The sequence below is a fragment of the Clytia hemisphaerica genome, unplaced genomic scaffold (genome assembly GCF_902728285.1).
Source record: "Clytia hemisphaerica strain Z4C2 unplaced genomic scaffold, Clytia hemisphaerica genome assembly, whole genome shotgun sequence".
NCBI lineage: Eukaryota > Metazoa > Cnidaria > Hydrozoa > Leptothecata > Clytiidae > Clytia > Clytia hemisphaerica.
The window spans coordinates 245,990-272,900 of NW_027104185.1; the positions used below are offsets into that span (position 1 = coordinate 245,990).

Consider the following 26,911-nt stretch of genomic DNA (forward strand, 5'->3'; position numbering starts at 1 on the left):
ACTTTTTGACATCGGACAGAAACACCGTACAACTGGTGCGTTGACAGGGTCGATGATGAATAAAGTTTTTAAAAAAACGGCGTCTCGTTTTCCCGAAAAATTTTCCCATATCACTCAAAATTTTTCATCAGTACTTGAACGAACCCCTTAGAAGGCTTATTTAAATAAGTGATTGAAGTTTAAGTCCTGTAGTATTGACCCATGTTTGCCTGTTAACCAAGAAGATGAGCGCAAAGCGCACCAAAACCGTGCGCAGCGTGGTCCTGAAGTAACGTTTAAAAGTTACAGAGGTAAATTCAACTTTTTCCCCTTTTTTTTACGCACATTACTTTTTTATGAGCTCATTTCCAAGCAGAAATCATTAAAGCCAAAAGAATCAACCACAGCAGCTCCTTTGGCCTTAGACACCTTCAGGCTGCCAGGTAAAGTGTAAAAAATCATTTTGGAGATTTTCTCCACTACTCAACTCCTTAATGGTGATCTAGAATCATCCTTATCAAGAAAAACAGAACATGCTCTTTACCAACAATAAACCAATGGTTCAATGGTTTTATACAACACACTATGTCAACTTTACTCTGTTCGGCTGTTGACTGTTTGTGGCGGATTTAGCATGAAGGCGCGCTGCTTTTTCACGTGTTTTCTCAAGTTCCTTCCAACGCATCTCTTCCAGTTTTTCCTAAAAATATACGATGATTTTCACCAGAATCATTTCTTCATACAGCCTAAAATTATGGAAATTCGTGGAACATTCTACTTTATTCAACATTGCACTCTTCTTTTTATAAGAACCAGTAGAATCTTGTTGGTTTTTACTTTTTGGCACCTTGAGGCTCAAATTGTTCTTATCATGTTCTTATTTATAGACAAAATTCAGGTATTTTAGGCTCTTCACCAGATTATAGTATTTTAACCCTGAAATTCTACTAAATTCAGAAATTCCTCATCGCTCTTATAAAAGAAATTAAATGCATCTAAAACTTCAATTTTCGGCAGTTGTGAGGTTCCATATGACATTTCATACCTTTTGTTTGTTGAGCTGAATGTGCTTGCTTCTTGTTGGTTTTGGAGGGCTGATTTGACGAAGTTTTTCACGTTCTGTAAGGAAAAGTGAACATATTGGAGGGCTTAGTCAGCAAACACGTTTTTTTTGTAGCAAACTATATAAGAACATAGAGCTTTGATGGCCAAAATATCAAGAGCAAGTTAAGAACATTTCAAGGCTTTGCAGATTCTAACAACTGATTTCTTAAAATGTACGAAAATACTCAGTAGCGAAAATAATAGCACGTTAAAAAATTTTTAGGCTTAAACTCAAACATTTAAGAACATCCGAAGGCTTTAAAATTATGGATGTTCTTATATAAAAAAACGTGTACCATTGGTATCAAATGTCCCACTTCCTGTGTACACGTACACGGACGCAGGTGGGCCTTTTGTCAAGCTGTAAACAAGCACGGTCTAAATGAGAGCAGCTCCTGGGCAAGATTAAAATGGTTCTTATAAACAGCGTATATCAGAAAAAAAGGGGGGAAATAAATATTAAAGTAAATTTACACGTTTTTTATAAGAACAAAGCATCTAAGAGCATAACGTTTCGATGGCCAAAATATCAAGAACAAGTTAAGAGCATTTTAAGGCTTAACGGACTATAAAACACGAGACAAAAATTTACAAAAATCCTCAAAAATGGTGAAAATAATAATTTTTAATATTAATGAAACATTTCTAGGCTGAAAACTCAAAAAGTTAAAAACATCCTCCGAAAACTTCAAAATTTAGAATGCTCTTATAAAAAAACATGTACATAAATCTCTATAAAAAACTTAAATTCAACTTTATTATTCAACTCAAAGACGAATCAGAAAGTAAATCATAAATCAAAAGGAGAATCATGAATAAATAAGAGAGAGAAAGAAAAACAGAACGAAATTTGATTCGATTTTTTTTTCATTCACATCGTAAGAGAAGGCTTGAGTGAACAGAACTAAAAAGAAGGCTTCTGACTGAGATTTTTTTCCCAAGATTTCAAAAAGATGGAATATCAAAATAACGAGACATTTGAAATTTACAGACAAAATCACAATGATAATCAAAGTGGAGAAATTATTCAGCTCGCAAATGGTGAAATCGTACATCAAGTGAATTGTCCAAGTTTTTTAGAAGACAAGAAAATCATAATTGTTGAGCAAAATAATCCATCGAATATAGTCGCAGTGGAAAAGAAGACAAACAAAACTGAAAAGTTAGCTAAATGTAACAAAATTGCTGTTCCAGAAAAGTTATGGCGAATATTACCCGAACGGGGACAGTATGTTTTCGAGATAATGAAATTTGCCGGTTTCAACGATTTAAATGCCATTCTAGAATTAAGAGATAAAGATAAAAGACGAGAAATGTTTCAGTTCGCGGTGGACATGATAGACCAAGTAGACGATAGAGAAAAGATGTTTGGGATGTTTGAACAATGTCCAGAGAAAGTTCAAGTTTTGCCAGGCCATGAAACGATATTTACTACTTTCTTAGAAGAATGTGAGAAACTCTTACTTAGAAAAAGAGCTGACGCAATCAACGTCAATAAAGGGAAGAGGAAAGAACTCTCGGGCACAGCCTCCACTCCAAAGAGAAGGAAACAAACCGAAGAAACGATAGAAATGATTGTTCATAGACTTGATAAATGGATGCAGAAAAATGGATACAAAGAGATTTATTCAATCACTGAGACAGAGGATGGAATAAAACACTTCCAGTGCTTGAATTGTCAGCGAGAGATCAAATTGAGCAAACATAACGAGGGAAACAGTGTGTTGTCGAATGTGCATCGACATTATAAGAGCCATGAGTGTGTTAAACACAAAGTTAAGACAAGTGGGGCCAACTCATTTGAAGGCTGATTGGGGAGCCGATTGATATATACTGTATGTAGTGCAAAGATGAGATACACAATGTATGTTTTTTGTGCAAAGAAAATGATGCGTGAACGTAATCTCGACTACCAGTTATTTGCGTGCCTTGTCTTATTTCACATAGTGAAGTTTTCAGACATTGGGGCTCAGTTGACTTTTTTTTAATTTTGAATTTCCTCGCCCTAATAATTCCCAAAAATTTGATGATGATATTCGTACATACCTGCCCTTTTTGCAGACAATCGTTCTTGCATACCCAGAACTTTGGGATCTTTGATTTCTCGTTTTGTTGGTGAGCGCCTTTCTTCTTGTCTATAAAATTTTCAATTGAAAGTCAGATATATAACTACCGATGATTACTGTAAATATCCAGAAAACAAATTATAGTTTAAAAAAATCAAACTTTGTCAAGTTTTTAAAACATAATAAATATTCTTAGATGGATTCCCCCCTCTTAAAGTCTTAGTTAGAAAGATTTCCACTTTCAAATATCTTTACTGTAATGTTTCGATGGCTTTTGAGACATTCTAAGCCTACACCTTTACATGACAAGACATGCGTTACAAGTCCAACTTGAATGGATTATTTACACAACTCTTACTTCATAGCAGCCTCTCTTTCTTTGCGAGCTCTTCGTTGTGCTATCGATTCAAGAGTATCCATCAAATATTGGTTCTTGTCCTAACAATTACATAAACAAATTGTCTATCCTAGTCAAAGGTATTTTTTACGATATAGAAAGGAGACGCATCTATTATGCTGACAAAGCAGACTAAAAAATCAACGCAGCGCCGGAGTGACAAAAGGTTGTTCTATCGGTCGTTTGAAAATGCTGTGTAAGCAAATGGTAGAAGATATACGTTAAATGATTTCTTTTAAATATTGTTATAGAAGAATATTTTGATGAGCTCTATTTCACTTTCAAGACTTTCAAGTCATTAACAAACTACAATATTGTAAAAACTTTAAGTTTCAGGAGTTATACTTAAGAAAATCGGAAATCAGTGATCCAAATCAGTATAAACTGGACGTTGCCGTGCATAACAAAAGCTGTGAATCATAAGACAAATACAAAAAATCCCACCACTTTATTTTGAATAATTTCTTGTCTCTTCTTTTCTTCATCTTCTTTTTCTTGAACTTTCAAAATACCCAAACGTTCTCGTAACTTTGAAAGAAAGAAAAAAAAGCATATAAAGCAATGATTAGACGATCAAGAAACCAGCAAAAAAATAATTCGAAAATAGATTACTCAATAGAAATTTGAAGTTTATCAGGAATTAGAAGTTTGTAGCGACATGACAACTTTCTCCAAGGCAAATGTGTCAAGTTTTTTAGATGTCAATTTTAAAATACCTCAGCAACGGACATTTCTCCAAGGAGACCGATACCAGAGCTCTCCGTCAGGTCAACTTGCTAGAAAAAGAAAAAGAGAAGAAAATAGTTAAATCATAGATACATGTTTTTTTTATAAGCATATAAAACAGGCTCAAAGATGCTTAAGCCGAAAGCTTAATAAGGCTGAAAAAATGCTTTAGGGATATATGTATATATCCTAACATAAATTTTTCGAGGATGCTTACAAAAGATAATGAATCAGGCTCAAAATATGCTTAAATTTACCTATAGAAGTTAAGTAGAGTTAATACCCATATAACAAACGAAAGTGGGGAAAGAGGGAAACAAAATTGAAACAGATTTTTGGTTTAGTTTTCGATTTGCTTTGCAATGGCTTCACAAAAAAATAAAGTAGCTATTACTACAAAGTAGCTTATACTTTTTTCATATGCTCGAGGTAATGCTTAGCATATGCTTAATTTTTCCCCATATATGAGCCTAGATATGCTTACAAGTGCAATGCTTATAAAAAAAAACATTGTGATTGATCTCTCATGAATTAAAGAAGTGATCATGAATCCCAAAGAATGTATATTGCACAATAAAGAAAGGTTGGATTATCACAAAAGAATTCAATGAATCGACTCGATTTAAATGACAACAAGTGCAAAAAAGTTCTGATTACTTTGCATCTGATACGTGGTACACTTTCGATGGCTCGAATTTTTGCAATCAATGCAATCTTCTCCCTCATTTCAATCTCAGCCTACAAAGATGAAGAAAATATAAGTATTAAGCTTGATGATATATGGATGATTCCCAATGTTCATGTTGAATGGTGTCAATTTCGCTCAAAACAACTTTGTTTCTTGGGATTTTCTCCTGAGAACTGATGAACAATCACATTGTTCGGCCATTCCAAGGGAAGGGATACGTTACATTACATTTTTGACTGGATACGGCAAGTAGCGACCTAGGAGCACCACAACCCATGCACCATCTCATAGCACCCATAGAGACGGTTCAGTGAAGTATAAACTCTTATTGTTGTTGACAACTTCTCAGAATACACCTCATGGTAAATATTATAAAATAAATATAACACATATCTACGTTTGTAGATGAATTGGGAAAGAAAGACTGTCATTGCAAGAACAGTGAAACAAACCTCTTCCAACGCTTTTCTCATGAGTGCTTTACTTTCGTTCGTCACTTGTTCAACTGTATAATGAGAAAGAAAATGAGGAAGTGCAGATAAATGGGGTTTGTGTGTCCTTTGATTGATGATTTAGTTGGTGATTGGCGCACCCTTTTTTGAAAAGGCCGATAGCAGAGGTCATCCTTAGAGTGAGCGATCAATTAAACAGTCAACCAAATCTTTTAAATAGAACTCGAAAAGAGTAGTGCAGTCTAGATGTGCAAAGAGTCATTAACATTGCGCACAAAGGCGTAAAAGTATGAAACTTTACACAATTTGTAGTTTAGGGGTCAAAAATGGATTTAGATCTCAGACCCAAAAAAATTGGCACCTGTATGTGTATTTTACAGACAAGAACAGGCTTCCAGGTTATTTTTCATGCCAGTTCAGAAAAACATTGCATACCTATGCTTTGTTTGTACTTTTTGAGTTTGACTTTCGCTTCTTTTGCATTCTCGTGACCTTCCATGATATCCTCAACTAACATTCTAAAAACCATGAAAAGAATTTGAATAATGTACAATGACACCTGATAAAGACTTTTCTTGGACTGATGCACAATTCATTAAAGAGGTTTTTCTCATACTTCTTTCATTTTATACATTGAATTATCAACCAATTTGTTGTCATTTGACGAGTAATCGGCACACAAAAAATCACCTCATGTCTTGTTGCTTTTGAAATTTCTGTTTCAAAAATTCGTCCATCATTTCTCTAGTCTAAGGAGATAAAAACGATAAAAAGGAGTTAATATAAGAAAATTTGTATAACGATAGCTTAAAGGTTGGTTTAAAAAGCCCTTTTTTAATGATACCTTAGGGACGTAATTCAGTGTGATGAGACAGTGAAATATTCAAAATAGTTTAAAAAATAACTCAAATATGAAAATAAATCAAATTTTATAAGGAGGATGGATTACCTCTTTTTTAATACTCTGTACTTTCTTTCGATTTTCATCAACCAGTGATTGTCTGGCAAGAATGGCTTCCTCATAACTCAATTGACCAGAAATTCTGTTTGCTTCAATCTCTGCCAGTTTCTCTTCCAAGTCCTTTCTTCTCATATCTTGTTGCCATGACAAAAATTCAGATGCATCTCGACCACCTAGAAAGATCAAAGCAAAGGTGAAAAATAACAAACACAAGTGGTACTTTTATGGACCTACCTGGTTATGCATTTAACACATATATAATTGATATCTACGTAAGCATGACCGTTAAACAATCATTCAGAACACAAATAGTGACGATCTATTAAAATTAGTTGTTTGTTTCTTATAAAAAAAAAACGTTTAGAAACCAAAATTTCATACTCTTGAAATATTCTTTTATATTCAAGACTTCGTGAGCAAAAAAACATATCTCATCAAGAAATTGAGCAATTTGGCTAAGAACATTGATGTATGCTTATTAATAGTGATTCTTATAGGTCAGTGTTTTTTACACTTTTGGCAAAAACGTGAAAACTATAATTTTCGTCAAAAACGGTTTTTTCAGTCTAAAATCACGATTCTTGAGTATTTTGGGATAAAAACTTCCAATAAGTTAAGAATTATAATTTCAAATCTGTTGAAATTTTTTCCTCGAGCAATACTTGATGAGATATTCCAAAAAATTAGATTTTGTGTTTTTCTCATTTGAAATTGTTATATACAAATTTCAAAGTTCTAAATACGATTTCCTTACACCTTCATCCCTGATTTCGAAAAACACAAGCGAAGAGCACTTTTTTATTGCTTATTCCGTCACAATAGTCAGTTAAAGCTAAACATAAATTTTTAAGGTTTTATCAAATGATTTTGAGTCCTATAACATCTAAACTTGGTGGAAAGTCTGCTGAGTCGTACAAGATTACCCTAGAAAGTTTTTAGAATGATATTCCAACCCTTACAGAGTCAATAAGTATTTGAAATTCCATTTAACTTGGACTATATGGAAGCAAAATTATTTAACCATATCGATTATCGAACAAAGAAAGAATTTTTAGCATGAACTCATAATACATATCAAGATAAAGTTAACGAATTTTAACAATGAATACTAATGAAATAATCTAAAGGAGCTGAGAAAGATTAATATTCCAACAAGAAATATCAGAAAAACCTAACCATAGTAACCTCTTTGAGCTTCTTCGGACTATTCCCAGTTTGAAAAGCTTAAAAACATAATAAGTATCAAGAACTCGATAAATTGTAGAAGTAAGATTTTTCTAGAGTTCAGAAGGATGAAATATTCCGTTTTTAAGGTATGTGTACACCCTTTTTCCGATTTTTTGTCAAAAAAATTTTTTTCAGTCAAAGTGGAAGAAAAGTTACTGGATTTCATTTTGGTAAAATCGCGATCTTAAAATCTTTTTTAGATCCAGAGTTATAACCATTTAAATTTCAAAACAAAGTTCGTCTTATGATGGATTATTTTATACTCAAATAATTGTCTCTTTCGGAAACAACAAAGACAAAAGAGAGAATTCAGCTGATGTTTATTCTCACCTCTATTGAATAGTAATATTTTTGACACATTTCACTGATTACTCAAATTAACAGCAATCATCTCGTTAAAAATTTCAAATTGATGTAGAAAAAAACGAAATTTTACCACACCATACTAGTTTTAACGAGGTTAAAGTCACCCATAGCATTTAGCTATGAACTTATTTTTTTTTTTATATTTTCGGCAAAGAATTGAACTAAAAAAATGTCTTAGGATTTTTTTTCTAATCGAGTTAAAGCTTCACAATTTCAGGTTAAGTGGAAAAAAACTCGAGAAATGAATGATTTTTTTTTTTCCAAATTTTAACAATTTTTAAGTTTTCTCGAGTTAAAGTCGATCCAAAAAAAAAATCCTAAGACATTTTTTTGGTTCAATCTATTGGGAACATAGTATCGAAATTATTTTTTCAAATTTCAAAAGCTATGGGTGACTTTAACTTCTTTGAAGTAGGTAAGGTTAAAATTCTTAAGATTTTAATTATATCCTGCCCAGTTTTTTAAATTCAGCTGAAACTTTTACCATTAGAAAGAGAATATTATTGGCTTTCAGAAAATATATACTTTTGATGTATAAAAATTTGTTGTTCTAAAGATATGATCAATTAAAGAGAATGTGTCAAGGAAGGTGAACACATACCTTAAAGGGTTACCTAGTTCTATTAATGCAAAGAAGTCGAAGTCTACCAGTCACCCAAGCAATGTAACATTTCGAATTCCAACAAAAATATATATTATATTTTCTGGCATTTTTCAAAAGTTTCATGGAATAAATAATCTTTGCACGCTCTAAACTACAATACTTTCGATGAAAAGTTTCTTTGTCATACTATGAAACAAGTCTGTAAAAAGGAGCACTTTTGAACGAGAAGCTCAGATTATGGATTATAACTTGACATGAACGTAAAGATGCTTCTGGGTAATTTATTTCGTATTTTTTTTAACACAAGAACTATCTAGGAATATATCAATCTTAGAAGGCTCTCTATCACAAGTAACGCTTTATCAAGTGATTATCTAACCTTCTCTTCGAAAGGATTTGATGAAAACATTCGAATGTAGCAAGTCATTTAGGATGAATCATTCCATCCGTGACATGCATGATTTTTTGTAAATTTGGAATATGTCATTCTAGAGAGCTCCAAATGAATTTATATCTTACCCTACGGATAAAGCAGGCTTTTTACTATCAGGTGGTGTAAAATTATTCTTTACAAAAAGATACTTCTGAAATGAGACCTTTTCTACCAAACTAATAAAAAAAGAGTACCATGATAAGGGGTTATGCAAAAAGTGAAATATGGAATCCCTGCATGCTCCATTTCCAAAAAAATGTTAACTTTTCAATTCTAGGGATGCTTGAGATTGAACAAATGCTTGCTTTACATGATTTCTCAAATACTACCCAATAAAATTTTGAATGAAGTTAATGATTTATCCAACGAAAAAGCGGAATAACTCCTCTAGAATTGCTCTAAATGGAATAATTCTTCCTTTTATGGATTGCGAACGCTTAAAGGCTTCTGCCTGCCAAATTTTAGCCCAAAAGCTTAAAAACTCAATGAGCTATTGCCGATGGAATATTTCTTCCATTTCCCAATGGAATAAATTTATGATTAACTGCTCCAAACTTTGAAAGATCGTTACGTTTAGTACAATAACGCTATGTAGTTCATTTAAAAAGGAATGGAATCTTTAATCTTTTCTCTCTCCAATAGACCCACTAAATTTGATATAATGAACGAAAACTTGCTCTCTAAAATTTGGTTTAAAAAAGTGCCCATATTTTCACGTTTTTGCCAAAAGTGTAAAAAACACTGACATAGATAAACATGCGTTTTTAAACATTGTATGCTTATTAATTGTGATTCTTATAGATAAAGATGCGTTTTTTGAGCTGAAAATTCTTTTTTTACAAAAATCTGCTTGAGCTATCTTTTAACTACTTCCATGCAAAAAATCAGAAAAACACAATGATCCAATATTTCAAAGTCCAAAAAGCCCTTTTTTTAGCCGTTTTTTGGCCCAAATTTGCCCAAAAACTTTTCATAATTTATTTGACGTCAATTAGGAAGGTCGTTCTCTTCGTTTCTTTAAAAAAATGGAGAATTTTTAACAAAAATCAAAAAAACATGAGAAAAACAACCAAATTTCAACAACAAACAGCTTCTCCTACTGCTACATCAACCAAAAAAGAAAGTGAAAATGGCACCGATCGATGCACAGAAAAGAACTGAATCAAAGATAATGATAATATGAGAATCGAATGTCAAAATTGCAAGAGGACAATACATTATGCATGTACTGGACTCCCAACATATCAATTAAAGCTGTTTCTGAATAAAGGTTATCGAAAGTACCAGTGTATAAATTGCTGTTCAATTGATGAAGAACTGAATAAAAAGATAATCGATCAATCACTGCGTGTCAAAGGCTTCGTTGACAACCAGAAAAATAGTAGCGAAAATGAGAAAAGACTAGGCTGTGTAGTTAAGGAGCTGCAAGCAAGATGTCAAAGATATCTACAGGAGAAGAACCAAGTAACTGAAATAATCAAAACAAAATTTTCCGTCTTGGAAACTAAACTCGTAAATAAAATCGAAGAGACAATAATTGCAAAGACTAAAACGGACCAAGAGGAAATTCCTACGAAAAGTTACGCTGAGATGACAAAAACTAACAACGACTTAAACATCACGAACATAAAACGGCTTCTCCGGAGTGAAAAAGTTGAAGAACAAATCGAGGAACAGAGGAAACAATCAAGGGATGCCAACATCATCATCCATGGTCTCAAAGAGGCCGTAAACAAAGATGAGAAAGACTTCGTAGCCAAGCTCCTGAGCGACGTCAATATAAATACAGAACCAACGTACGTTTCCCGTATAGGAAAAGAATCTGGTGTGCGCCCAATAAAAGTCGTGTTTAAAGACACACATTCCAAATACAGATTTATGAAACAGTTGAGGGAACTAAAACAACATCAAAAGTACAACAACGTTAGCATAACGGACGACCTAACCAAAATGGAAAGAGAACAAGTTAAAGAGTGGCGAAAAAAAGCGAACGAAATAAATCAAGCGATGTCGGAGAAAGATCATGTATTCAGAGTCCGAGGAAATCCTCGCGACAAACTTTATTTTAAGAAAATATTTTGTAAAAGATCGGTTTAAGAAGCCCAATGAGCGCCTGAAACCATATTTCTCTTTAAAAAAAAAAACATTTTTTTTTCGAAAATCGGGCCTAAGTAATTGATAATGTGCTTATAAAAAAATATCGAATTAGGCCAGTTTTTCTATAAAAACACGCCAAGCAACGAAAATTTCATGTCTAAACACACATATTCTTCAAAAGTAAGCCCTCGTGAGCAAAAAAAGCATTTATCTCATAAAAAAATTGAGTAATTTGACTAAGAACATTGATGTATGCTTATTAATAGTGATACTTATGGATAAACATGCGTTTTTTGAGCCAAAAAACTTTAATGTATAGTTTATTGAAGGTAGGAAATTCTGAAAATGATTCTTTTTTTTGGTTGTTTTTTTTTTAGGTGATAAAAAAATGCTTGAAAATGAGCCCAAAATTGTTTGGATTATACAAAAAGAAAGAGAAAACATTTTTTAAACCTTGCGCTAGATCAGCTAGCTTTTTGTATTCTTCTTCCTCTTTCTTTTGTATCAGAACTCCTTCACGCATGATGGTTGCTGCATTCAAACGGATGGGGATGTTGTCATCCTAAATTATAAGATTATAAAAATGATGTACATCAACAACAACTATTAACATTGGATCTGAATTTACCAGGGGTTGAATGATGGTGAATTTCTGTATTATAGAGTGTATCAATTCAGGTCGATTCAGAAAACTCAACCTTGGCTTTTGGTGCAAGGGTCTTAGCGACTAAACTGTCAATTTTTTTTTGTTAAATAAGTTTATTTGCTAAATTAAAGTAAAGAATCCTGAATCTCATTTAATCAGAGTTGGAAATCCTGAATATACAGGAAGGAATACCTTAAGGAAAAAAATGTTAACGGGAACTTAATTTCAAATCCCCAAATTTTCTTTCCGTTGTCAAAATTTCTCCTCTTAAGATATAATAAATTAGTTTGGCTTCAGTTCTATCAAAAACGAATTTATCAATGGGGATGAATTATTTTCTCAATAAATTCACATTGAACTTACATTGTTGGCTGGGAGAGGGTTCATTTTACTGGAATTGAATTTCAATCTAGGAAAAAAAGGAGCAATTCATAAACAACTTAAAGTTTCAATATACAACAATATACACGCTTTATTTTTTAATTTATAGAAGTGTATTTCTCAGGTCTATTGACCTCTATGAAACAATCTTACATCTTTACAATTTATAGATCTTATCTTTCCATTCGTTTGTCAATTCTAGTTTGAATTTCCCTACGGACGGTGCATTTACAACATTGGTTGCCAAACTGTTCCAAGTATCAATGCTTCTATAGTAAAGTGAATTCGTTTGGTATCCTCTAATGCCGTCTTCAGCGAAATTCCTCTTTAATTCGAGATTGTGCTTACGTTGAGGTCGATTTCGAAGAACGAGTTTCTGACATAGGGAAGATTTATCATAGACATTAAGATGTTTATATACTTCCACCATGTCCCCGATTTTACGCCGGATCTTGAGGCTGGGTAGGTTCATGACTTGTAAACGTTCTTCTTATGAATGGTTTCTATAACCATCGACAAGTCTTGTGGCCCTACGTTGGACACTTTCAATTGCATCAGAGTGTTTGATCAGTCGTGGGGACCAAACAGCTTGCGCGTACTCAAGGTGAGGTCTCACAAATGCAATGAAAAGTGTGCGGAGCATCTCGGGACAAAGGAAGTCGAAGCTTCTATTAATCAATCCAACGATCGAGTTAGCCTTCTTGATCTTGGTGTAGATGTGTTCTTCGAAATTCAATTCACTATCAATAATCACTCCAAGATCCTTCTCTTGATCAACATGTTCTAGGACAGAGCCAGCGATCTCGTAAGGATGTGCATGTTGAATGTTCCAGAATTTCCCTAGTGTCAGCACGTGGCACTTGTCAGGATGGAATTTCAACAACCAGTCACCAGACCACTTTTCCATTGCCTCGATATCGTGCTGAAGTCTAATTGCATCTTCAGCGTTATTTATTTCTTCAACAAGCTTTGTGTCATCGGCAAAGAGAAACATTTCTGAGTTGGTAACTTCAGCTAGATCATTGATGTAAATAACGAAAAGGAGTGGACCTAAGACACTTCCTTGTGGTACACCACTTTGCACCTGGCATTTCTTAGATAACTTTCCATTGACCTTCACATATTGGTAACGATCGGACAAAAATGCTTTCATCCAACCAAGTACCCTTCCTCTGATACCATACGCTTCGAGTTTTTTCTTAGTAATCTGCGATGTGGAACGGTGTCAAATGCCTTTGCGAAGTCGAAATAGATTACGTCAACAACCTTATCATTGGATATCGAGTCTGCACATTTGTCTAAGTAGTGAAGTAGTTGTGTCACTGTCGATCGTTTACCCATGAACCCATGTTGTTTGGTTGATAGCAATTTCTCATTCGTGAGGTGTTCCATTATTTGTTTCTTTAGGATTCTTTCCATTACTCTACACGCAACTGATGTTAAACTAACGGGCCTGTAATTTTCTGCAAGGTTCTTTTTTCCTTTCTTGTAGATCGGGGACACATGTGCAGTCTTCCAATCATCAGGTAGTTTACTTTCTACGAAGGACTTGGCCATGATAGTATGTAAAGGACCGGCTATGTAAAAGGCCAGCTTTTTCAGCATGACTGGGTGAATCTCATCAGGTCCTAGCGATTTATTAGGATTCAAATCTTTCAGTTCCTTTTTGATCATGTCGATTGTTAGATCGAATGCTACATCTGTGTCTGTTCGTGATGGAAACTCAGGTAGTGATCCAGCAGGTTCATTCGTAAAAACACTGCAAAACTGATCCTGTAGGATGTCAGCTTTATCCTCATCAGTAAAACGAAGTGATGATTTATCATTTGGATCAAGGAGAAGAGGGGAAATTCCGTTTTGGTCTTCATTGAGTTCCGGATATGCTTCCAAAACTTCTTAGGGCTTCTTTTTGCTTGACCACAAATTCGTTCTTCTAGTGTTCTTCTTTCTCGTCTGATCTTTCCTGTAACCTTGTTTCTCGCAGTAGCGTAAATAGCTCTATTTCTCTGTTCCGAAGTTGTACCTATTGATCTTATCCATTTGCGATGAAGGAACGTTTTTCTTTTAAGCTTTGTTGAATATCTTGATCGATTGCAAAACTTCCCTTTTTCCGTAGGCAGTTTCCCCTTCGTACGAGGAAACGTACCGATTCCTAAGCTCGAATAATTTATCTCGCAACATCTTCCAGCAATCATTTACGTTTGCATTTTCTGCTTTTTGATGGAAACCTGTAACCCAGTCAGAGTCTCAAGATGTCCTTTCATTGCTTCAAAATCTGCCTTATTGTAGTTATAGTTTTCAATAATGCATTCTGTTTCAAGGTAACATTCGAACGTAAATGATAGAACACTGTGATCACTTTTATGAAGTGGTGAAAGATAGGTTATGTTGCTAACCTGGCTTTCTTCATTTGTCAGAATCAGGTCAATAATTGATGGCGTATCGGTACCTCTAGCTCTTGTTGGTTCATCGACGTGTTGGTAAAAGAAGGAGTCTCTTAAAGCTTCGAGAAATTGTTCGTCTTCCTTCGTGTCATCGTGAGGAGTTGACCAGTTTTCCCAATTGATATCTTTATAGTTGAAGTCACCGACGATACACTTATGACTGTATTTCTTATTCATTGCTATTTCCTTCAGAAGAAGATTAAGTGCTGTATTGTTTTTTGCTGATGTTAGCGTGTTGGTTGGACTTCGATACATACATCCAAAAAGCAAAGAATCCGCTCCTTTGAGTTTGATTTCCAGTAAGCACACCTTCTGAAATTCACTATTGGGTGTCACTTCGACTACATTTTTGATCGATTTATGTGTCAAAACGATGATTCCACGTCCAACATTATTTAAGGCATTTGTTTCGTAGGGTTCGGAGTAGCCTTCAATGTGGTAGTCTTTTATGAGACGTTCTTTTTTCGAATGTTTCGGTTTTACTTCACAAATTGCAATGATATCGGGTTGTTCTTTTGAAATCACTTCATTTAGTTCTTTTCTCTTTATTTTAGTTAGTTGGTCTGCATTAGTATATAGTATGTTAAGGTTTTTTCGTTTGTTAGTTTGTTCGTCTTTCTTCTTTGTTACGTCTTTTTTTCGTGTTTGGTTTATTGCCGATCTTTGGCGTTTATCTTCTTTACACCGAATCCGTTTTTTGCAAAACCCCGCACTCTCCAGACTCCATCTTTTTCGGTTTGATTTCGTGCCTTAGCATCTTCTGCCGCCTCTTTGTACTTTTTTCTTTGAGCTGGAGTTAGATCTTCGCAAATGCTCATCCCCTTATAGGCGTCAATTCCTTTTAGCGCTGGGAGATTTCCAAAAACATTCATTTTCTCTTCCTCACTGTTCAGAGTAACAATGAGGGGACGCTTTTTCCCGTCTACTGATTTGCCAATTCTTGAGATATACTTGATGTTAATTTTGACGTGGAGCTTTTCGATGAGTGTGTTTTCACCCATGCTTCATCTTTTTTGGTAGCATCCTCTGTCGTTGGATCCTCAACACCATGGATGATGATGTTCTTTGATCTTCTGATCTTATCCCTTTCTTCTGCTGCCTCCTCCTCGTGGACCTCTTTAACGGCGGTCTTGATATTGTCATTAGGCACTTGGACATTGGCAGAAGTGGCTGCAGCATACGATTTTTTACATTCCTCTTTCAATGATGTTAAGATTTCCGTTCGGAAGGTTTCTAGTTTCTTTTCCAGTTTACTCTCTACATATTCGACAGTATGAAACGCCGGGTCATTAGACAATTTCTTCTCTAGATTAGTGAGCTCTTTTTTTGAGATTCAATAATCTCGAGAAGGTGTTGTTCATTAGACTTCAATTTCTTAATTGTCTTTTCGTTTTCTTTAATGGTCTCATTTAATTTTGCAAGCTCGGCGGCCGTTCGCAGGGATGGTTGAGGTCCAGGTTGAGGGGAGAGGACCAAAAGATCTTTAGTTACTTTCACACAATTTTGACACACGTATTTGCATGCGTTCGCAGTTCTTCTCCCGTCTTTACAGACTGCAATCATGTAGGGTGGTAGCCTTGTACAAATGTAGTGCACTAGTCGATTACACTTCGAGCAGGTTAAACTTTCTTCGTTTTGGTCGTCAGCACAGGATGAAGGACTGCAAAGCGGATTTGGAGTATTTCTATTCCTCGTGGACGTCATGATGGTTGGTTATGGTGATGTTTAAGTTGAATTGGTTGATGTTTTTGATGAATTTGAGTGGGTCTAGTAGCGATTTTTCATGATTTTTCAGAAAAACTCAGATTTTGTTGAATTTGACTGTCGCTATCAGATGTGACCTTACTCAATTGTATTTGACGTTTATTTATTATTATGTTTATTTATTTTATAAGAATATCTTCTATAAGAATATCAGGGTGAAAATTGGCCAAATCGTAAGAATTTGATAAGAATACAGTCATTTTGTATTTGGTTAACAGAAAAACTGCTTCCTTTGTTAGAGATAAATTGAAACTTGAAGAAATGTAATTTTAACACAAATGTTCACTCAAAAATCCAAAACTCTCAAATTGATCATTTCTCATGTTTGTAAAAAAGTCAAGTCTAAAAAAGTAAGAATACGTTAAGAATATTTCACCCTCAATTTTGGTACTTTCTTTTAAGAATACTTGAACCTCATCCAAATTACGAATTAAGAATGTCAATGCAATGAACTCAGACATTTCGACATCATTTCTTCCTGGTAGAGTAGAACTCAGTCTTCCCACACTTTAACGATGCATTTAGCATCTGAGGTAATTAACATGAATTTGAGTCAAAGTAAAAATCAAGGCCGTCAAAAGAAGAGTAGTAAGTACTTTGAATCTTCTTCTTTCATATATTTGATCATTCTTTCTTTTGTCTTTGCTGATTTTTCGGTTGTTGCACAAGAGAATTGATTTATTGATGCATCTATTAGTTGCCTCTAAAATCAAATAGTAAATTAAATGAACAAATGTTATTATGAAGATATGTGGAATGAGGGTAGTAAGTGATATTATTCAAAAAATGTATATACAAAACTGTTCTTTTTAATTCTTGATCTTTTGATTAATAAATTTTTTCAAAGGTATTCGCCAAAAGTTTCTCAGCAAATGGAATCAAAAAACTATTCAAACAATAATTGATAAGATCCTTTTCTGAATCTGGGTACAAAAGCTAACATTACCTCGGCATTTTGTCTGTTTCTATCATTTGCTGTTGCCAGAGAATCAATCTCTTTTGGTTTCGAGTATGTGGTCTCTGGTACCTAGGATGGTATTGAATGTAAATATATCAATTGCCTGGGCTAATTTATGACTACCTTAAGGGAACTAATTTTCGCAGGAACTAATTTTCCCATGACTAATTTTCGTGTGAACTAATTTTTGCGTTTTTGGGTGTCTACTGTGAAAATCAATTAGTTCCGTGAAACGCAATTTTTATTAAAAATCCTCTATCTATGAAAGAATTTCAACAAAAAGGGTGACATCCGCGAAAATTAGTTTTGCAAAAATAAGTTCTGCAAAAATTAGTTACTTGTTCTCTAAGTTTCTTGAAGCTTTCCACAAGGTATTTTATGAATTTACGCAAAAGATTCTTTTAGATACCAAATTAAAAAAATATAAGATATAGAGCAATGATTCCCCTTGACGATACCGCTGGTATAGGAAGTCGGAATTCTCTGTGCACCAAATCGTATGGAAAAATTGGGGACTTACTGGTCGATGCTTCTTTATAGTAGGTATCTAAAAAGTCAAATCAAGGTTTATTGTTTTTAGAGGTCTATCAGTTTACTTTTATTGGTCTAAAATTAACACCATCTAAGAATTAAGATTTTTTGATGAAAATTTTGAATGACACCTGTGAGATTGCATAATTGACCCCACACCAATTTGAAACAATCAGCATTAAACCTTCACTTACTTTCAATTGAATTATTAAATACTTTCCTTTACATCTCTAATTCCTAAGTCATGACTTACTTGATCAAAAAGAAAATTGCAAGCTTTAAAAACGAGGATGTGATAATTTTGTACTGTTAGTTCTGCATAAAATATAATTCATACTTTCTCTGGAATTGGAACACTCCTTGGTTTGACTTTAGTTAAATTGAAAGGCTTGACTTCTAAACATAGAAAGTAAAATAACAGTTTGATATTATAAATACTCTTTAATAGTAACTAAATTGAGAATGGTCAGTAAAGAAATTGTGGACTATGTTTTACTTGAGGGTACAAAAAACCTTTAAAATTTACCTGTAGGGGATAGTACATCCCGTTTGGCTTTCTGCCTGTTATTTTCTCTGTCTTTAAGATGAGCTAAAAACTCGTGTATCTCTGGAAGCCACCTAAAAAAATGAGAAAATCATGAATTTGATAAGAGAGTATTGAAAGGTACAAAGTTATTATTCCTTAATTCAAATTCAAATGCTAAAATCTTCTTCCTATTTACTGGTTTTAAAAATGAAAATATTTGAACAGGATTTTTTATTAAAGTGAATTTTAGATATTCCATTTAAAAATAATTATTAAAGCCTGGAAGAGTTAGAGCTATTCATTACGATTTCTCACGCAAATTCCTTATTAGAGTGCTTCAAAAAGAACTTTTGACAATACCAAAGGAAAATAATATACCTTAAAACAGGCGAGAGTATATTGATTTGCACATAACTGTGGTCATAGATTTTGCACCACTAAAAAGAAAGTAAAGCCGAACTTCCAGTAAATTTTCACCCTGTTTTTATGTACCGCACCTTTTGTTAAAAAGCAATCAAAATCAATACAATTACAAATACATGATGTCATACATTTTAAAAAGATTAGTGCACAAAGAATGATATTCTCTCTTGCAAATTGCAATATATTTACCTCGGCAAACAACCATGTCTTCAACTTTGTCTCGTCAAACAGATAATTTAGAAACTGAAACAGAATGAGGAGAGAGATACTGGAGTAAATACCACTGAAACCTTTATTATTTATCTTTGGAACATGGGCTCTTACGGAAAATAAATTGAATATTGGGGGTGTGGAGGATATAACATTTTTTGGAAATTTACCCCCCGGACATTGTGAATTTTGACCCCTGGGCATTCAAAATCACCCCTAATCAAAGCAAGTTTGCCCCTAAACAAGGCAAATTTTGTAGATTTTTCAATACCCCCCAGATAAAATATCCAATATATCCTCCACCTCTCCCCCCCCCATGTACAAAATTTTCTGGAAGAGCCCATTGTACAGTAGAGTAACTTATTAACATCTCGCAAAGTATGAATTAAACAAATTAAAGAATTGTCAAAAAAAAACACTTCAAAAATTTCAAATATTTGGTGTAAATATAATTAAGAATACCCTGTAAGTCTTGGCATGTTTTTGTTGGGCAATAACAATTTTTCGAAAATGTACAGCACCAAGGTCATCCAGACAAAACAGGCTGATGTAACAGAGAACTTGAATGTAAAAATATAAATAATTCAGTCATCAGGAATGTATAACTTTCTGTCTGTCATTGGAATTGGCCTAAAATACTGTAAAACCACAAAAAATATCTACCGTGAATTAGAATATAACCAGACACTATTGGAGAATGGGTTATACCTGGTTATACTCCTAAATTAAGCACATGTGTTCTCTTGTTTGTTATGATGAAACGAACCTTTATAAAAATTAGTGTCACTTATCAGACAAACATGTCTTCCAACCTCACTTTTGAAATACGCATCTACCACTACCTGTAATAAACACAAAGAAACAGTCAATGCAAACATAATTCAAACAACAATTATCATTTATTTCAAGCTGTCATCTCAAACATCAAACTTAATCAGTAATTTAACCATACAGGATTGGTTTCAGACTGGTATTTTTGTAAACAAAATTTTTAAATTTTTAAATATACATTTGGAATGAGAGCAATACAGAACTTACTTTTAGAATTGAATCATATCGATTGCAACCTAGAAATATCTCTTCAATAAAATCATTGTTGCTTTGAGCCTATAAGTAAACAATTTGGTTTATAAATTAAAAAGATCATCTAATGGAATAATGATTTTGTTTGATTACTTTGGAATTTTAAGCTGATGTTATACACATCAATTTTTGCAGTCAAGGGAGCCAAATGCAAGACACAAATAGAATGAAAACAGTAGAAAATCCGACCCTATTTTTGCTAAAATAAAATAAAAATTTTTTTGAATTGAATTTCCACTACAATATATTTTACACACTACTATAAAGATTATAATAAAGCTGAAAATTAATTCAAGAAATTGAAAAATTTAGAAAATCAAGCATTCCATACACTACTGAATTTTTGAATTAGATATTTTTTGGAAAACATTTTTGGTACTTTGCCAACCCTGATAAATGAAAAATTTATTCTTATTTTACCGACCGACCAACCCATATTTTGCTTACGATCTGCCCGTAGAACAACAAATTAAATTTGTCTCGCCTAACCATTGAATCTTTTTTTCAGAAGAAGCCCTTTATCTGTTGTTGCAAGCCAAACAAAGCCAGTAAGAGCAGGTATAAAAAAGGGCATGCTATAATTAACAAGTTTGGAAGATTAGCTCTTATAACAATCAAGACCCTAGTAAAATCTTAATTCTTACGTCTTTAGTTTGTAGGTATTCCTCAATGAAAGCTTGTGGTTCGTCAACTGTAGCATCAAAACATTCCAGCACATCAATTATTGTTTCTAGCAATTTCTTATACATTTTTTCTATATCCTGCAGTTTGATATTTAATAATTGTTTAATAATCTTTATTTGCTTCAATCTATGATCCTAAGAGGTGTGGGCCTTTTCTCAACTTCAACTTTCTGATGAAAGAGGGAATTTGATGAGAGAGTTAAATTGAAAAAGAAAAAAGAAAAGAAAGATATAAACTTTAAATCATAAGTATTTTCATTTTGAAGATTTGGATGGCACAAAAAAGTGAAACATGGAAAAGTTTCATTTTTTATTGGTTTAATCAAAATGGAAGATTTGGTGGAGAATTTTCTTTGTTTGGCTTTTTGCCAACGAAGTGGAGGATCCAACTTTTCCAGAAGTGCTTTATAGGGGATAAGAGATTTTCCTAAAAAATGGGGGTTTGAGATATTTGGGGGGGGGGTTTAAGTAAAAATAAGGGGTATAACAACTTTTGGTTAAAATATCTATATCATATTTTATATTGATTCATATATTTGGTGTGGGACAACTAAAAAACAAGTGTAGATAGCTAAATTTTAGCCTGTAGCGCTATGTTAAACTCTCTTCATGGTTGATTTTCAAGGCCTTCTTCAGAGGTTTACCATGTCTCCATGAAAATTATGACGAGCTGCTGTTACCAGGCTAATAATTCCCAACTCTAAAAAGAGTTTTGAAACTAGATGAGGAATCTTGAAATTATACCAACTTAAAGTAGTACATAATAAATAGATGTCATTAAGACACAAAGATTTTTAGATTTAAAGATATTCTGATATCCAGACAGTGTCAATTGAACAAATTGAACGCCGAATCAATTGAACACAATTGAACGCCGAATCAATTGAACACAATTGAACGCAATCGAATACTTGCCATTCGAATATTTCCGGGGATTTGATGTTCGATTGCTTCGATTACGTTTGATTGTATTCAATTATGTTCAATTGATTCAATAGCTTTCGCTCGCATCAATTGCTTTCGCTCGCATCAATTGCTTTTGTCTTGTGTGGTATTTCCGCACTTGCTCTCATCTAATTTTCCAATGGTGTATTGGTAGCCGCCCACACTAAACTTCTAAAGCTCCAGAGGAGTGGGCTAATTTAATTGTAATCAACCTTATTGAGCATTATTGTAATGGAATAATTAAGCTAAATCAAACAATCAAATCTCAATTGAACATAATCGATTAATACCCAGGAATCCACAGTTCGATTGAGATTCTATTGTGTTCGACAATCGAAATGCAATTTTCTTTTGAACTTGTTCGATTGACACCGTGATGGAAACTATTTCCCTTTGCTTAGCAATCAGAGAGGAAAAATTTTTTGTCTAGAAGTGATCCCGACCTTCCTATTATTCGATTTATCTCTAGCTGGAGAGGGGTGTCGGAATGTCAGGACTATTAGAAGAGGGAGTCGACATTAGACCAATTTACGGTAGTGCCGACTGCTCTAACTTGAGACTATCTGACAAAACATGGGACGGCAATTCGGCCACCATTTCACCGAATCTCCAAAGTCATTTGATTTAAGATTAATGAACAGCGTATTAAAAATGTACACGATTTTGTGCACTGAGTAGGCTTTTAAATCGAAATATGAAAAAATCTGCAGTGGAACACACACGAATGTCAGTGAAGCTGGAACTTCGATATTCCATGGTTAGAAATAGCTATACCTGTTTTCTTTTCACTTTACAGAATCAACAAGCCAACAACATCAACAAATTCCATATATTTTCTCATAAGAAACTTTTAAATTATCTGCCATTATGACTTCTTGAAGTCGTTCTGAAATTAACCAATCGGGTTAGGTACTGTATTGGAATTTCTATGGGAGTTCTTTTCCGAGATTTGTAAAATAGCTAAGTCGGCAAAAAAACTTTTACCGGGGGTTTAAAGAAAAAACAGAAGCAGTTGCCATCATTTGCTTTTTATTTAGCCATATATTTAAATTTACGCTCAGAAATACTTAAATAAATAAGTTAATAATATTCAATATACTATTTGTATCTCTCAGAAATTAAACACTTACAAAATAAGATTATCATTTGTAACACTGTATTTGGACCATTCTATTGTGGGCGCAAAATAAGGCGGAAACTAAGTAGCACCCTCAGCGCAAGATTGCTGACTCATCTTTATTCACCTGCGCAACACAGGTGTTTGGCAAAAGAAAAAGTTAGTAATGCAAAGTCTCGCATTTAACAGATGCAAAAAAAGACACCATGAATGACGGCATCATGCGAGAGCAATCAAAGGCCCATTGTAAGTGATTGAGGGTAGCTATCATCAAAAAATAAAAATAAAACAAAGCTTTAACCTTTCAATAATCCAAATAAACAAAATATTTCAAATGAATCGATGTTTGAAAACAAACACCATTTCCACCATACACTTTTAGAGCAAAAAGCAGTATTTTGCTCAAATTTGCTGCCCTTCCCAGGCAAATAATTTCTGAGAATGTCAGAGAGTCTGGTGCTGAATATATAGTTTTGTGGGTCAAGCTTGTTTTAGTTCTCTATCTTTAGATAAAGCCTGAAAGTCTGAAAACCTCATCTGAGACGGGGGTCATAAACGATCTTTGTCTATTTTGAAACAGTACTATATTTTACTTCTCAAAACCATCTAGATTCAGGTTTTATATATAATAACAAAGATATTTAACCAAAATTGGTTTCATTAAAGCTCTTTTCTTTCAGCGAAATAAGCCTTTAATAAATATTTAAATCCCCGATTTTATTTCAATATTTACAATGTGATTTTATAGTGGGAGGTGGGAACCAGCAAGATTGTGTGATCTGATTGGCTGAATAACCAAATGCAGGAGATGGCATTCAAAAATTCTGTGAGGTTTTCAAAAACAGCAAAAAAAAAGAAATTTGAATATCCTTTTTAAAAATAACTCTTTTCAAACGAAACTTCACAATTGGTTCTAAAGTAGGTTGAAGTAGGTTGAAAAAAGTTTTTTTGTAAAGTGGGCCAAAATTGCGGCACAAATAAAAAAAAACACTATGTTGATAAAACAGCAGCCACAAATTTGTTCAATGAGTAAAAATCATTTTTTTCAGATGAAACTCGTAGCAAAAGGGTTTATCCACAAAATATCAAAAATGGAACCAAAATTATTGGGTCATTGGGTTAGAATTGCGGCTCAAAGTTGACAATTTTTTTCATATATGCTTTGATTGAAGCCACATTTTAAGCCCATTGAAAACCCTGCAGCCACAAATTAAACCCATAAGTATCTTAAGACCTTAAACTACCAATTTCAAGAAAAACGGTTAAAAAATATTGAAGTCTTAAAGCAGGACAGCACATAAGCCAACCCTAAAAATGCCAACTAATACTTATATGTAACAGCTCAGAAGGTTATAGTTACAAAAAATGGTATTTGCAGCCACAAAATGTACACTCTTTCTTAAAATAACACTCTTTATTGTGTCAGATTGTGTTTGTTTTGCATTAGGCTTTGAAAATATTCATGTTTCGAAAACAAAACCCAACCTGGAATGTGTAAATTGAATGTGTGATTGAAGTATGATTGATTGAAGCCACATTTTGAGCCCATTGAAAACCCTGCAGCCACAAATTAAACCCATAAAGTATCTTTATCAGACTTTAAACTACCAATTTCAAGAAAAACGGTTAAAAAATATTGAAGTTTTAAAGCAGGACAGCACATATAAGCCAACCCATTGAGTGAGCCACAGTGACATACAGCCACAAAACCTGCCCTCACTTTGCCATCTTATAATTCAAGACTGAATCACTCAACTTCATTTGAGTTCAGGGCCACATTTTTGGAAAGTTCATCAATTTCCTTATTTTATGGAATTTTGTACCACACAGCAGCCACAAGAATGTCAAAGCTGTGGGCTAAAAAGTGGTTGTGATTGAAAACCTCACTTTTTGGGGTTCTATTTTTGAATGCAATCAGGACTCGACCCAGGACTTTTAACGAAACGCGTTTACGGCAATGTTTATTCTTTACACTTTCGTTTCGTTTCACGGCTTGTGATGATTACCTTGCGTAACTTAAGCTAATAACTTTTTTCGTACACGCTCAAGGGGAAAACGAAAGTGATCGATATTCTTCAAAGGAAAAACGTCAGAAAAAAACCCATTGACCAAAAGATGTATTTTGCTGTTGAAAATCGATCCTGTGAATATGAAAAAATTTCTGCTATGCGTTTTTTTTCGGAACGCTGAAAAACTCTAATTTTGATCTTCCTTTAAGGTAAGGGGAGCCGTCCATATTCATTTGACAACGCAACGGTGGGGTGTTTTCAAAAGTTAGGTTTGACGTTATAAGAAATCAAAGGTTTATATACCTTTTTTGTGGTTGGCTGATAGGCGGTTAGGCGACGGGCAATTCTAATTCTCCAATCGGCGTCCGGTCATTTTGAATGAAAACAAAAAAGTTAAAAAGAGCAATAACTATCAGTGAAAGTTATCGTGATATGTTGTGACAGAAAGTATGATTGATAAACTTGGTGGAGTTATCAAAACAAATTTGTTGTGATTAGTGAGGTCTGTTAGCACAAAAATACTTCAGATGGTGATTAAAGCATGAAATTTGGCACAGATGATCCTTAGAGGGTCTAAAACTTAATTTTAAACAGTAACACCAAATTTTGCCACCTGGCCACCTGCCAGATGACGTCATCAGGTGGCTTAGCAAAAATTTATTTTTTTGAAAATATTTAAAATCTGATGGTATCAGCGGAAAGAGCATGAAATGCTGATGAAAATTGAGGTATAAAACATGCCTTCAAAATCTTCCTATCAAAAGTTATGAAGGTTTAAAGTTTTGTGATGACGTCATCATAAGCCTTTCCAGGCAAAACCTAAAATCCCGTAATAACGGAACTAGTTGACCAAATTTAGTGTTTTATACATGAATCCATGTCAAAATTTGAAGTTCCATCTGATGCTTGGGTCTAAACAACATAGGAAGGCTTAAAACATCCAAAAAAATTAGTTGGTTGTACACTGTGCTCCTGAAGGGAGAACGCTGCGTTGATTTGCCTTGTAAAGCTCAAAATCTAAGTTTTAGTATTCTGTAGGATTTAAAGCTTTTAATTCAATTTGAACATCGGAATCGGAAAAAGCAATGAATTTTGATATGAATTCATGTATAAAACATGAAATTTGGTCAATTTGTACCAAAATAACGAGGTTTTTAAGTTTTGCCTGGAAAGGCTTATGATGACGTCATCAAAAAACTTTCAACCTCCATAACTTTTGATAGGAAGATTTTCAAGGCATGTTTTATACCTCAATTTTTATCAGCATTTCATGCTCTTTCCGCTGGAACCATCAGATTTTGAATATTTTCAAAAAAATAATTTTTTGCCCAGCCACCTGATGACGTCATCTGGCAGGTGGCCAGGTGGCAAAATTTGGTGTTACTGTTTAAAATTAAGTTTTAGACCCTCTAAGGATCATCTGTGCCAAATTTCATGCTTTAATCACCATCTGAAGTATTCTTACCTTTTTATGTGCTACCCGACCTCACTAGATAGAGATTTAACAGTACATGAAAATAAAGGTCAGATATCAACAGTCCCATGTTTCAACCAATCGTCCCTAGGGGCTCTTCCAGAAAAAATTTTTACATGGGGTGTGGAGGATATAACAAAACCCCCCAGGACAGGGTGATTTTTGGCCCCCGGAAGAGCCCAAGTTGACGATGCATGCTGAATGGCGGACCTAGCTGAAGGCTAATGTAATAAGAAAAATGGCAACAAAAAATGCGGACTAAAAAGTCTAATCATTTTTCCTTAAATTTTAAGTTTTAAACTTTAACTCCTATATCAGGATTAGAAACTAGGCAAGTCTTAACTTCTTTTATCTTTTCCTTTACAACAATACAATGCTGACAAGTTGACACAACACATGTGTACATGTACATTGACAAGTAATTCCTGAGAGAAGTTTATATCGAAATCTGCAACAAAAACGAAAGGTCTCTTCTACTGATTGGTTCCTAGCGCTCCTTAGCAGCTTTTTATCAAACTTCCACCAATGAGGTTGCCGCCTTTCAAACGGCCCTTCTTTTGGCACCAGTGGCCTCTCAGTGGTGCCTTGCACGACGGGCGGCTTCAAAATCCCACCCT

At 34.0% G+C, this 26,911-nt stretch overlaps 1 protein-coding gene across 1 annotated transcript; it reads right to left on the reverse strand.

Moving 5' to 3' along the window:
• Positions 1-233: 233 nt before the first annotated feature.
• On the reverse strand, positions 234-20,848 carry LOC136814846 (cilia- and flagella-associated protein 99-like). The gene is made up of 24 exons (XM_067071275.1): positions 20,711-20,848; positions 20,022-20,090; positions 19,750-19,825; positions 19,446-19,543; positions 18,963-19,016; positions 18,729-18,787; positions 18,351-18,442; positions 18,162-18,220; positions 17,814-17,840; positions 17,282-17,362; positions 16,932-17,038; positions 12,110-12,155; positions 11,554-11,662; positions 6,362-6,546; positions 6,103-6,161; positions 5,848-5,930; positions 5,413-5,465; positions 4,930-5,010; positions 4,263-4,322; positions 3,991-4,074; positions 3,508-3,587; positions 3,130-3,218; positions 1,025-1,098; positions 234-679 (listed from the first exon to the last, which is right to left on the reverse strand). The coding sequence occupies exons 1-24, from the start codon at positions 20,813-20,815 to the stop codon at positions 563-565; spliced, it is 1,947 nt and encodes a 648-aa protein (XP_066927376.1). The 5' UTR covers positions 20,816-20,848; the 3' UTR covers positions 234-562.
• Positions 20,849-26,911: the final 6,063 nt, after the last annotated feature.